Consider the following 14467-nt stretch of genomic DNA (forward strand, 5'->3'; position numbering starts at 1 on the left):
CAGGTAAACATGCAGACATTTTCTCAGTCAGTGGTGTATGCAAAACAGCTGTGCTTTTCAGCTTGTGAACAAAGTGTGAACTACTGGTATGTCCATAAACTGTCTCACCATTCATACAGAGTTGAGCCTTCTTTAAGGACATGTCAGTGAGAAAATGGTGTAGAAAATCCATATGAAGAATAAATTCAGTAACATCAGCAATTGGGAAAGTCCAGTCCAATTCTTTGTGAAAACTGAGCTCACAGCCTCACTACAATTTCTGAAAGTAGGTATCTTTGAGTTATTTGCAGCAGCAAGCCAAGAGGCAATGGAAAATCATCTTCTAGTTTTGCTAGCAGTGCACTGACATCCAGTCTAGAGCTGATTACATTTTTTGTGCACTGCAGTTGTCCTGAATTTACTAGTAATTTGGTGCAATAAAACTGTTAACAGCAGACTGTCAGCTAGCTATGCCTGGTAGAATCACATTTCTGATGCTATTAAGAAATCCACCTTCTTGTGACTGAGTGTTCACAGCTGATGTCAGCCCATATGAAATGGAAATTCTTGTAATGGTGTGGTGTCGACACTTTACATCAGAGTGGTCATTCATACCTATACTTGATCATTGTCCTCATTTGGCTAGTTTCACAGAGGGGTGTATCTTCCAGCCAGCCATCCAAAGCAGGAATGATACCAACACTGCTTAAAGGGCTGATATCATGGCAAGTGCTGCATAGTCTGGCAGGCTGAGTGCTGCTGGGATCACTGACACTAGCCAGAATTGCTTTTCAAGAGTGCTGTAATGAGCTAACTACTTCTGAAAGTGGAAGTTGCTCCTTTCTACCAGTGTCCATCGTAGCTGCACTAGAAACACCATTTTCATTTAGTTGGGACCCACTTGCATTATCACATAACAATGCATTATATATTTTGTTAGATGTGGGTAAATGTGAGTCCAAATTTGAAATGGTTACCACAGAAAGTCACTGATTAAATTAAACTTGCCGTAGTGTTGCTGGGCTCTGGTGACTGGTGATGATGCCAGAATATGGAAGGCAATTTGTTGCCGATAACCTCACTTGTCAAGACTTGTTGTATTCAAAGGTTTGTTGGTTTACACACTCACCATTTTCCTTAAGGAGTGCCTATCTGCCCAGCTGTGGTGTGCCATGTATAGTAACAGACAATAACAAGGATTGAGAGTGTAATGCTCCAACTAACAGAAGGAGTTGATGGTTGTCATCAGTGATGCATCAGGCAGCAAATGAAAGTTCTAGAAGCTGTAACCATCTGGTTGTTGCAGCATGTATGACAGGGTGATGAATTTTCCTAACAGCATGAAAGATGTGATGCAGTTTATTGGCATAGTGACCATGAGCTTCAAGTCATGCAAATTGCCTGCCACTTGTCCAAAACTTATCATCACTGGTTAAATAGTAGTTGCTTCCTTTCAGGCACCCAACAACTGACCTGATGAAGCAGTGTCTCCCGTATCTGGCAGAGTATCCTCACTTTTGATGTGTTTGTCATCTGCCATGGCGTTCACTACTTGACAAAATGATGATCGACAATTAAGTGTGAAGAATAGGAGCAACACACACTTCACTAATTTGCTAATAGAATACATGCAACAAGCAATGGTAGATTCACATTACAGAATAAAGTGAGAGGGCAATAGCAGGAAAAGAAAGAAACAGAATACTACAAAGAACTCATTAGTAGAAAGACAAAGATATTCCATGTTTCTCATTCTGGAAACATCCCCCAGGCTGTGGCTAAGCCATGTCTCTGCAATATCCTTTCTTCCAGGAGTGCTAGTTCTGCAAGGTTCACAGGAGAGCTTCTGTGAAGTTTGGAAAGTCAGAGACAAGGTACTGGCGGAAATAAAGCTGTGAGGACTGTGTGAGTCATGCTTGGGTAGCTCGGATGGTAGAGCACTTGCCCGCGAAAGGCAAAGGTCCCAAGTTCGAGTCTTGGTCTGGCACACAGTTTTAATCTGCCAGGAAGTTTCATATCAGCACACATTCCACTGCAGAGTGAAAATCTTGTTCTGGTAACACATAATAAGTTATTCTGTGGAGCTGTGTGTAATTGGGCACACTTTGCTTCTAACAGTGTAAACCATGCGTTGCCAGACACGTACGTACAATCATTTCTAGTACAAGTCTTAAAGAATGTTAATGAGATACATCAATATTGAAAGTGTACTGCTGATGATGAATATGTGGGCTAATACTGGCCCAACATAATAAAAGCAAAATAAAGCCTATGCATCTGATGTCAGCATACTGGTCATCAAAAATTAAGTTCCTGAGTTTAATGCAAGTTGCAGAGTACCAACTAAGTAAAAACATTTATGAAAACTCTAATTTCACCTAATTTTCATTTACATAATTCTACATTTTAATTGAATACAGAAAATTTTGTAATATTACAGCAGTGCTTCCTGTCCTTTACAGCCTCCTTCAAGTTTTGTCTTTAACAATGACACTATGTTTGGTAGTTCATTAATTGCTTCACATCAGTCTAGTTATTGTAAGATACAGTTCATACGTTTTTGTCAGTGTTAACATTTTGAGTTGGCAATGCCGTTGATAATGCCATGCTGTCTACACATACTTCCTCATTAATTTCACTTTCCATTTACAGCAAAACTCTTACTCTTTGAGTCAAATAAATCTTACAGTGAGAACATCTTAACAAAACAAAATACTTAAACACCTGATTGATTAGGCCTTGGGCTCACTGCTGCCTAAAAGGCAGTACTAAGAGCAATCTATGAGCACGTGACGTGTGATCAGCATCTCATCAACTCCTCCAGCCATTTTTGCCAGTGGATGAATCCTGGTGATGCTACTGTATCCATCTTTATTCAAACAGCTCCTCATCTGGCACCACAAGACTGAGTGGAACCTGTTACAGACCCCTCTACATTAGAAAAAAATCTGAGGGAGGACCAGCAATCAAACTTGTGTCCTACTGCACCAAAGACAGTGGCACCAACCATCCGACTAGAGACCAAATAATCAGAAGGGCCTTATGTTTCAATTTTTTATTATTGAAAATTGATGATCTGATTTTTTTGGAAGTTTGACTTTCAAGAGTTCTGCTAAATCTGAGATTTTCCATAGAATTGTCTTCAGCCATCATCCACACAGAAACATAAAATACCATTTACTGCTTGTTTTCCTTCTGCTGAATAATGTGCAACTGTACTTCACGGTAAATCCTCATATTCAGAGAGAATGCTATGCACACAGTAGTAAGGGATTAGTACAGTATATGATGTCATTTTGTGATGTATATTTAAAATATTCTTAAACTGCAATAGCACTGTATCTCTTGCTTCCCTGTATGTAAATTCCATCATGAGATTCTTGGTTCATCATGTAGATTTGAGTCATAAGAACTGCAGCAATCAGTCAGTAGAAACTGATTTAATAACTGATTGTCTCTTGAAGAATTGGTCATTAATGCTTGTACAGAAATGTGGGCACTATAATTCACATTCGATTTAGAGTGTAGTTGCTACAGAAAAGAAGGATCTGTGTTAGATAAATCTCAGGTTTCAAATTTATGACTAAAACCTTTATGACGATGCCTTTCTCTAATTTAGTTCAAGGGTTTTCTCAATAAATTAAATAAAGCCTTTCATTTTATTCTGTTACTGAAACTTATATGCCATAGTAAACCAATGCATCTAGTGCCAGTATCTCTCTGAATATACAGGGTATCTTAATTTATAATTTAATGTCATTCTCAAACTGTTTTCAGGAACTGGCATTTTTTACAGAAAGGTGAATCTGAATGAAATAATGAGGTTTGCGGCAGTTGACGAATATACATTATCCTTCCAAACTAATGTCAATGGTGTAGATACAAGCTGAGTTTGACAGGATTTTTTTTGTGTGTATGTGTGTGTGTGTGTGTGTGTGTGTGTGTGTGTGTGTGTGTGTGTGTGTGTTGTGTTTTAATGACTATAATATGATCTGAATAACAGTGAGAATATTATCACTTAAAGAGAATAATGCCCATTAACAAAACTAAGTTGACAGTCAAAAATATTATAGTTTGATGGATTGAACACGTATTAAGAAATTGTTCACTCAGGAGAACCATACAAACATACTGTCATTTCACCATCAGACAGATTTCTAAAAGGATGACATAGAAATAAGCATATCTGGCATAGAGAAGAAACTTAAAGATTGGAAAACAAATATCTCAGTTCAATTTTACAAAGTATTCTATGGAATTGACCCCTTACCTATCTGCATTTATTGTGAACCTCTCACACAGCACACAGTCCCAAGTGACTGGAAAGAAGTGCAGCTGACTCCAGTATACAAGAACGGTAAGAAAATGGACTCACAAAACTACAGACCAGTATCCCTAACTTCTATTTCCTGCAGAATCCTCAAACACATTCTCGGTTTCAATAAAATAAACATTCTTGAGGGTAAGAAGCTTATGTCCATGAATCAGCATCATCTTTTGTGCAAAACTCAGCTTGCCCTTTTCTCACATGTTATACTGATAATTATGGATGAAGGGCAACAGGCAGATTCCATATATCTAGATTTCTGGAAAGCATTTGACATCATGTCCCACTGCAGGCTGTTAACAAAGGTACGAACATATGGAATAAGTTCACAGATAGGTGAGTGGCTCCTAGACTCCTTAAATAATGGAACCCAGAATGATGTCCTTGACAGCATGTATTCATCAGAGACAAGGGTATCGTCAGGAGTGCCCCAGCGTAGTGTTATAGGGCCACTGTTGTTCTCTATGTACACAAATGATTTGGTGGATTGGGTGGACAGCAGTCTGTGGTTCTTTGCTGATGATGCCGTGGTGTACAGTAAGGTGTCGAAGTTGAGCGACTGTAGGAAGATACAAGATGACTTAGACAAAATTCCCAGTTGGTGTGATGAATGGCAGCTAGCCCTAAATGTGGAACAATGTAAGTTAATGCAGATGAGTTGGAAGAAAAAACCTGTAATGTTCAGATACAGTATTAATAGATTCCAGCCTGACACAGTCAAGTCATTTAAATATCAAGGCATGACATTAAAAAGTGATATAACGTGCAACAAGCGTGTAAAACTGTGGTAGGGAAGGCAAATGGTTGACATCACCGTATTGGGAGAATTTTAGGAAAGAGTGGTTCACCTGTAAAGGAGACCACATATAGGACGCTGGTGCCATCTCTTCTTGAGTACTGCTCAAGTCTTTTGGTATCCGTACCAAGTTGGATTTAAGGAAGACATTGAATCAGTTCAGAGGAGGGCTGCGAGATTCATTACCAGTAGGTTAAATAACAGTATTTGAAGCTGACTGCAAAAGGATTCTGCTGCTGCCAACTTACATCACACTTAAGGACCATGGAGATGAGATACAAGAAATTAGAGCTCATACGGAGGTGCACAGACAGTCATTTTTCTCTCCCTCTGTTTGCGAATGTAACAGGAAGTGAAATGACAAGAAGGATACCCTCTGTCACACACCTTATGTTGGCTTGCAGAGGATCTATGTAGATGTAAATAGCTTCTGATGGAGGAGTTAAGTAATCCACTATCACTCACTAAGAGACAGTTGTAGTAACGGTGTTCTTTTTTATATTTTTGTTTTTTTTTGTTTTTTTTTTTTTATATTACTGACAGCATGAAGTTCCTGGCATTTATGTGACATATTTTAAGATGTAAATCTAGTTGTCTGAATGGCAATATTGTAATGCATTCATTGCATGTCTGCTTCATACATCATTTGATTTCCTAAATCTATTTGTGAAAATCTGTGATGTAACTGTCAGATGTTTCATGCCCACTTTTCAGAATTTGAAGTAACAAATACATATTTACTTCTCTAGGTTAATTGTGTACCTACAGAATATGGAGAAGCTTTTGTTGTGGAAGTTTTGGAAGACAATAAACCATATGGATGGAGATTTATGGCAGAGACTGAAGACAAGCAAGAGTTTCTTTTAGGAAGTTTGTGTGATCTGCTTTATCATTTTAAGGAATGTCCATTTGTAGGATTTTAAAAAAAAAAGCAATTTGTGTGCAGGTGATGTTGCTTTCCCACCATATCACACAACTAAATTATTTATCACTGTAGGATGTAGACATATCAGTATATGATAAATTATACTATACAGTTTCTCAAACAACAAATAATGGTGGTATCTTTCATTTTTTGTGTTCACATAAGTTACAGATCATTATTAAATGTGCATCTGTCTATGAATGTTATTTGAAAATTCATCTATTTTTCAGCTCTGTGTCTCTAGAGTAATGTATGAAAACAATTATCTGTTCCTTTAGTAGCTTCCAACAGATGAATTGTATGTTTCCTACGTGTTTTTTCAAAGTAATCTTTAAAGTTTCTTAAGCTGTGTGACACTGTTGAAAAATTTTCGTGAATATGTGATTCAATGTTTATGAATGAATAAATGGAAACTAGTTATTGACACTTTGATGATAACAATGTTAAACATGTGGCGTGTTGATAAATATATAGCTTTAAAATGGCATCTAGCATTATGGCTATTGTTGATGCACAGACCTTTATGTAGCTCACAATGTAGTAGCAGGTAAATTGGAAGCTTGATTTTGGTACACTACTTAAATTCAATTATTTTTAAAGATGGAAACAGCTTTTTTTCAGTGCCATACTTGACTTTATTTACTTTTAAAGAATTATCACTGTAAATTAATGTGGCAAATATGTAAGCAACTTAAATTTCTGGGAAAAAGCCAATAAGCAGGACTGGAATTCTAATCTGGGCTGTTGTCTTTTATGGGTTGTAATTTATGAGTTGCTTTCTTCAACTGCGGGTTTGCCTCAGTGAATGGTTCAGTCTGACTATCTCTCTTAATCTTGATTGATTTTTCTAATTCCTCTTTTCCCAGAATATACATGCATAATATGAAAACCTTAACAAACGATGAGGAAGTTCGTCCATTTCATTATTATTGCTGCTGGAAAATGAAGTAGTTTCCTGTAGCAATAAAATTAGACAAAAGAAAACAGTTCTGTAAGATATACAGGTAAGAGAACTAATGTTCTGAAATATTAATCTAAATGTTCTTTTATCATTGTTGTAGTCATACAAGGGACAACACCTTATCAAAGCCAGATTTGGTGGCATATTACATAGTTCATGTGCTCCATGCAAGTAATAGCAATGTACAGCTTCCAGTAATACCTGTCATACTGGATACATCTGAAATGAGAGGCTGACAGACACATCACAACCATGCCTCCCTCCACTGACCATTAGCCTTCTGAGTCTTGATAATTAAAGTGTTGCAGAACAGCTGTAAATGGTTTCCAGGAATTACACTAACCATGTACATTACACAAATATTCAAGTAATCTGTCTTTTCCACACTCCTTCTCACCACAAACATTATGATAAACAGATCCTGTTTCACATCAGATGTAGTATGCAGGTTTGTACCATCACTTTACTGGACAGAAAAGTGGTATTAATGAAGTAAGCACAGCTATGAAGTCACAGCCCTTTTTTAACACATTCACTGTGTAATAATAAAACAATGCATATTTTGGAAAGAAATTTGTACAGAATCATATGCTTTATCAGGGTTAATATATTGAGTCACATTTATGTCTTAAGCGAATACTGTTACGAACTGGGACACTCAAGAATATTTTACATAGGTGTTACTCGATTGCTTGCCAGTCATGGTGTTTCATGGATATAAACACTGGTGTATGAATATATTGTGATGCCAGATACTACATTTTGGTTTGAAAAAAGGGTTGGTTAGACTTAGTTAATTCAGATGGACTAGATGTTATGATAGTAGTCCTTTTTACAAAGTGTGAGGTGGTTTGGGAAAATGCAAAAGATCATGGAAAAATGTTACTGTTTTGAGAATAACCCACTTAGAAGTACAGGTGACACATTTAAGTTTATAATCATTTCTGCCAAAACCTACTAAATCTTAAATAATGTATTAATTATCTAATAATGAGTGTCATTTTGTCCAGGAAATGCTGGGTGACAAAAGCATGGTGGTAAAGGTTGGACTCTAAGAATACTAAATTTACCATGGAAAATATAGGTACATTTGAATTTTAACTTTAAGAATGTGTTAAGTTAACTGAAGTGCAAAGGAAATAATGACATTAGCTGCTAATGGGCCTTCATGTAAACCAATGGAGAAAGTCAAAAATTTGTGCTGAACAAGGATTTGAACCTGAGTCTCCTGCTGACTAGGCAGAAGTGTTGACCACTGCACCATCTGCGCACAGTGGTTATCACAACTGCATGGGCACTGTAACACATCTCCCATCAGAACTGAATTCTCAACATACCACACACTACTCAGTGACATGTCCAAAAGAACAGACACCATTCTGACCCTGCAGCCACTATGAATCGACACCCAAATAATAATAATAATAATAAAGATTTTATTGTCTTTAGGCCATTACAGCAATTGACAACGTCAAATGAAGTTACAATTTATAATACAGTGTGATAAGGTATTGACTACTGAAATATTTTAGCTTATATTACAATAAATGTACAGTGGGTCATCTGTTGGATTACTGCATTTTACAGTTGAAGAATTCATTGATATCATAGAACGGGTGGGCAATAAACCATTCATGCAGTCTTTCTTTGAATGTATGTTCAGGAAGATCCTGTATGGCATGTGGCAGCTTATTAAATAGCTTGTGCCCTGTGACTTCATAGCTATTTATTGATTTTGATAGTCTGTGGTAAGGCGTGTATATGTGTTTGATGCTTCTTGTGTTGTAACAATGTACATTTTCTCTACGTTTCACATCTTGTAGGTTCTTCCTCGTAAAGATTAAGACATTGTATATATAGAGGTTTATTACAGTCATAATTTTTGTTTAGTAAATAAGGGTTTGCAATGAGCCTTATGTGAAGAATTTGTAATTATCCTAATGGCTTTCTTCTGCAATAATAGGATGTCATGTATATGACTACAGTTACCCCACAAGATAATGCCATAGGATATTATACTCTGGAAAAATGCAAAATAAGATGATCTGATGTATGTTTCAGGTACACAATTTCTGAGTTGTCTTAATAAATAAATTACTCTAGATAGTTTACTACTAATATAGTTTACATGTTGGCCCCAGGATAACTTTTCGTCTAAATAAACTCCCAGGAATTTAACATAACTAGGGTCATCAGATAGTGGCTTGTCTCTTAGGGTGAAGATTATCTGCTGAGTTTTATTTTCATTTAGCAGGAAACCATTTGCTCTCAACCAATATGCTGCATGAGTGAGTGTATTTTCAGCACAGGTTTTAAGATCATTACTGTTACTGCTATGGAGAAAAGTCGTATCATCTGCATACAATACAGTGGTGGATCTAATAAACGAGGGGAGGTCATTGATCATTATCAGAAACAGGAAGGGCCCCAGTACAGCTCCCTGAGGCACACCTACTTTAACATTTTCTATGTTTGACATTTCCTTACCAACACAAACTACCTGTTTACGGTTGTTGAGATAAGCTTTTAATAGTCTGAGACTGTTTTCTTTGATGCCGTAGAATTCTAGTTTCTCTAGTAGTGGCATGTGCTCAACACAGTCGAAGGCCTTGCTTAGGTCACAGAATGAGACCTGAGCAAAGCCTTTGTTCTCAAAAACTTTGAGGATGTAACTGACTACCGTGTTGATTGCATCAATGGTCGACAGATTCTTCCTAAACCCGTATTGTGTATCATTAATTATTCCTAGATTCTCAAAGTGAGATGATAATTGTTGGTACATGATGCATTCTATTACCTTGGAGAATGCGGGTACTATTGAAATAGGCCTGTAGCTAGATGGAGAGTCTTTATCTCCCTTTTTGTATACTGGGACGATCCTAGACAGTTTTAACTCATCAGGAAAATATCCCTCAAGTAAGCACTTCTTTATGCAATGGGTTAAGGGGTAGAGAATGCGGTCACACACTTTTTTTAGCAGGTTGCATGATATGCCATATATATCTAAGCTATCAGATGATTTCAGTTGTTTTATGACCCCTTGTACATATCTAGGCGATACTTCGGAGAAGGTTACCATGCTTGTATTTAGTGACTGTCTACCCCAATTTTGGGAGAGTAACTCTGATGGACTAATGTCTGGTTTGATAATTGTGACTCCTATTTCTTTCACTGAATTAATAAAAAACTCATTGAGTGTCTGTGGTGGGATATTAATTTTGTCTTTTTTAGTATCTCTGGCAGCACTGTTAATTACTTTCCAAGCGGTTTTGCATTTATTGGAGGAAGTAATGACGTTATCTGCCAGTCAGCATTGGCGTAAATCAATGACAAAAGTTGATAATTTGTGCTGGAGCTGGCTCTGAATGCGGGTCTTCTACTTATTAGGCAGATGTGCTGACTCTTGTGCCATCAGGACATACTCATCAATGTAACTGTGTGGACTACTCTAACATGTCTCCCATCAGACCATTGCCCATTGTCCACACTACTCACAGAGTTTTCCCAGTTCCTGTAAGCAATTGAACATGACGTGCTTCCACAGTGAAGTTATCATTGGCCATCCTGACCTTCATTATGTACATAGTGTCTGTTATTTAATAAATGTCTGAAAGAACAGACACCACTTTCAATGTGCAGCCACTATGAATCAAGACTAAAATGAATTAAAGGCATTAGCTGCCAGTGGGCACTTATGTAAATAAATGGCAGAACTTGGAAATTTGTGCCAGACTTGGATTTGAAATTGAGTCTTCAGGTTACTAGGCAAATGCACTGACAAGTGCACCATCGGGTCACAGCATGCCTTCCATCAGACCCTAATTCTCAGTTTACCCACACACTACTGGTGTAGTGCCCCTTACCCATTATCCTCACTATGAGCAGCTTTTTGTTGATTCTCTAAGAGCTCAAGCATGGTGCGCATCTGCACTGAACTGAACACTGGTCATCCTCACTTTAATTAGATATGTGGCGTCTGTTCTTTTGGACATGTCCAAAAGAACAATGGTGTTTGTTCCTTTGGCACTCCTCAACTTAGTTATGGGTAATGCCTTTCTGTTCTTTTAGATGTGTCTGAAAGAGCAGACACCATATTTATAATTAAGGTGTGGACGACCAATTGATAACTTCAGTGCAGATGCATACCATGCTTGAACTCTTACGGGAACTGACAAAATGCTGCAAGTAATGAATATAATGGGAAAGGAGCCCTACATCATGAGCGTGTGGTTAATATGAGAATTTTGGTGTGACAGGAGACATGCTAGGGTAGTTCATGCAGTTTGCAGAGACCATTTTGTCAAGATGGTTCAGTGGTTGACACATCTGTCTAGTTAGCAGGAGACCAGGATTTGAATTCCGGTCTGGCACAAATTTTTAACTTTCCCCATGAATTTACACCAGTGCCTACTGGCAGATAATGGTGTTAATTGCAATGTGTCTTGATTCATAGTTGCCGCAGGGTCAAAATGGTGTCAGTTACTCAGGACATGTCTGGAAGAAAAGACACTACATATTTACGATAACTAGTTTCAGCAAAATTAAAATATGCTACTATAAAGTCTGGAAAGAAGACTTTCTAGTGTGTGGTGCATCATTATTGAATCTGTCTATTAGCTCTAAATATATTCCCCATAATATACTCTAGTGGAATTTTCATGTTGGCATTGCTAATAATAAACATAGTTTTAAACAAAACTAATTAGTGATTTTCTATCAGCTGTACTGACACTATAACTGGATTAATGAATCTGAAAGGAATCTGTACCACATAATAAACTAACAGATTGTTTTTTACACAAAATATACATGTTACAGAGAAACAAAGTCAAATAGTAATTATTATTAATAAGGGTATAACAACAGCAGATGGGAGAGTCCAGTATGCTCTGTTTCATCAGTCTCCCCTCCCCCATCCACATGTATTGAGTTATAAAGAGAGATATTGACAGAACCTGACTGGACAAGTCAATGGCAGGTGGTCAGTTTTTAAATAAAATCATAATAAATAAGGACAATTCAGTTTATCTAACAATAAGAACATCACAAATATGTATGCTATCAGAGCTGTCCCTAGACACTGTCATTATATAGGTGATATACAATTGTGGGACAGTTTTATAGACAGTCAAAAGCTCATACTGAATATTTCTTTAACAAATTCATCTCTTTCTGCAACGATTTTTACGGTATTGTCAGGAATTTTGTTGTTTTTATAACTCACAGTCTGGATGAGAACACTTAAGATAGAATTTGTTGTGAGTCGTGTCCTCTCTTTTCGAAGGTCAAAGCTGTGGGTCCATTTCCCAGGCACTCATGTCAGTGCCCATGGTGCACATGGTTTCAGCACTCAGATACATGTAAATGTTGACACAATATACAATGTCAACAAAGCAATAAATTTTACTCCTAAACTTGAAAAGAGTTATTCATATACTGCTATGGATGAAATACAGCTCATAAATATAAACATGGTATAACAACGTCTTCATAACTGTGCATAAATTCATTCAAAAAGGATGGAAGCTATTTGCAGTCTTACATTTCTGTTGAAACAAAGCTCAAAGTTCTGGATTTACCAAACAATATGCAAAGTCTGTGAAATTATTATTTTGTTGCTGTCAGAATACCACTCATTCATTTCATTTGTTGATGCTGTTTTGGGTTGATTTGGTGGAAGAGACCAAACAATGAGATCATCGGTCTCATCAGGTTATAGAAGGATGGGGAAGGAAGTCAGCCATGCCCTTTCAAATGAAACATCCCGGCATTTGCCTAAAAATCATGGAAAATGTAAATCAGGATGGCCAGACATGATACTGAACCATCTTCCTTTAGAATGCGAGTCCAGTGTGCTAACCACTGTGCCATCTTGCTCGCTGATGCTGGTTTATTGTCAATATATTTTTCTTTTGCAGGTTGTTAGTTGAAACCATTGGTAGCAAAGACATAAACAGCAAATTTCAAAGTCAAATAAAATAAAATATGTATCAGTATATAGTTGACAACCTGTCAAAATACTTCATTCAGTTTCTTCTTTACAATGCTATGAATTCTGTATACTTCTCCTATGTGCCTTAGCTGACTTAGATGTTTTATCATAATCAAACCATGTTTGATTACACACAGTTACCCTTCATTATCTCTTTATGTCTTCTTTTTAATTACATTCCCTCCTTATAAACCTAGAGACTATATAAGTGCATTTGCCAAATTAAACTGCTACAAAGACATGGTCCCCAACAATTTCCTCAAATGTAAAATACTACACAGAAACTACTACATACAGTATAATACCACTTCATTACCTCATTATTATTTTGTTACTCATTTTTACTTATATTGTCACTGCCTTTGACATCATCACATTCTGCCTAATCATTAGTGTTTTATCTCTTTTTATCATCTCATTATCACATTGCTCAATTTATTACCTCACTTTTCTTCATTATAGCATTATTATGCGTTCCATTCCTGCCTTGTTTCTCATACAAAAAATTACTCTGCAAAAATGACATCCCATAGCAACAAACCTATGCCATTATTTAGTAAAACTTCACTCTGTGTTACGTGACAGGCAAAAGCTTATTTACCGTATTTCAGTGCACTAGATACAGATATTATTCTTTTTTAACCCTTAAATACAGATGTTAGGCCATGTTAGAATTACACACAAAGAGTAGTACTCCATCTTCAGGCCACAAGTGGCCTACTGGGACCATCCAACCGCCGTGTCATCCTCAGTGGAGGATGCGGATAGGAGGAGCGCGGGGTCAGCACACCGCTCTCCCAGTCGTTATGATGGTATTCTTGACTGAAGCCGCTACTAATCAGTCGAGTAGCCCCTCAATCGGCATAATGAGGCTGAGTGCACCCCAAAAAATGGCAACAGCGCATGGCGGCCTGGATGGTCACCCATCCAAGTGCCAAGCATGCCCGACAGCGCTTAACTTCGGTGATCTCACGGGAACCGGTGTATCTGCTGCGGCAAGGCCGTTGCCACACACAAAGAGTGAAATTTATTATGTATAGCTACTCCTGTTGTCTTATTACTCTTAATTTTATATATAATTAGGGGAGTTTATAAGAATTATGGAAGGAAATTACAACTTGTAGTAAATCAAAATCATGTTTAACATTAACATATTTATACAAAATAGAAACTGTTGGTTGAGTTATAAAATTATAAAGTTCTCAGAGAGAAATTTAAAGTGAAGAATAAACACATTGGATGCACTGATGTTCAGATTGTGAAACATGATTGCCATTGTCCATTCTTCTGGTCCTAGAACCATTGCTGTAAGTCTTACCTTTTTTACCTAGAGTAGCAACTCCACGTTTTGTATTGTTGTAGAAACTAAAAATCTCTGGCTTGTGAACTTCATCTTCAGCAGGGGATAAATTGTTATATGACATAAGCAGTACAGCTTTGCCCCTCTTTTGCACATAATGATGCCAATATTACTTCCTTTGAGGAAA

General features: G+C 37.2%; 1 protein-coding gene and 1 pseudogene across 1 annotated transcript in view; one reads left to right on the plus strand and one right to left on the minus strand.

Annotated features, from left to right (window-relative positions):
- The window catches only part of LOC124722505 (Bardet-Biedl syndrome 5 protein homolog), a 43343-nt gene extending 36119 nt beyond the window's left edge, over nt 1-7224 (plus strand). The window contains exons 7-8 of the mRNA XM_047247659.1: nt 5852-5952; nt 7089-7224. Of these exons, the coding sequence (XP_047103615.1) occupies nt 5852-5952; nt 7089-7224 (237 nt within the window). The remainder of the gene's footprint in view (nt 1-5851; nt 5953-7088) is intronic.
- Nucleotides 7225-13871: 6647 nt separating this feature from the next.
- On the minus strand, nt 13872-13989 carry LOC124723654 (annotated as a pseudogene).
- Between the last annotated feature and the right edge of the window lie 478 nt (nt 13990-14467).

The sequence above is a fragment of the Schistocerca piceifrons genome, chromosome X (genome assembly GCF_021461385.2).
Source record: "Schistocerca piceifrons isolate TAMUIC-IGC-003096 chromosome X, iqSchPice1.1, whole genome shotgun sequence".
Taxonomy (NCBI): Eukaryota; Metazoa; Arthropoda; class Insecta; order Orthoptera; family Acrididae; genus Schistocerca; species Schistocerca piceifrons.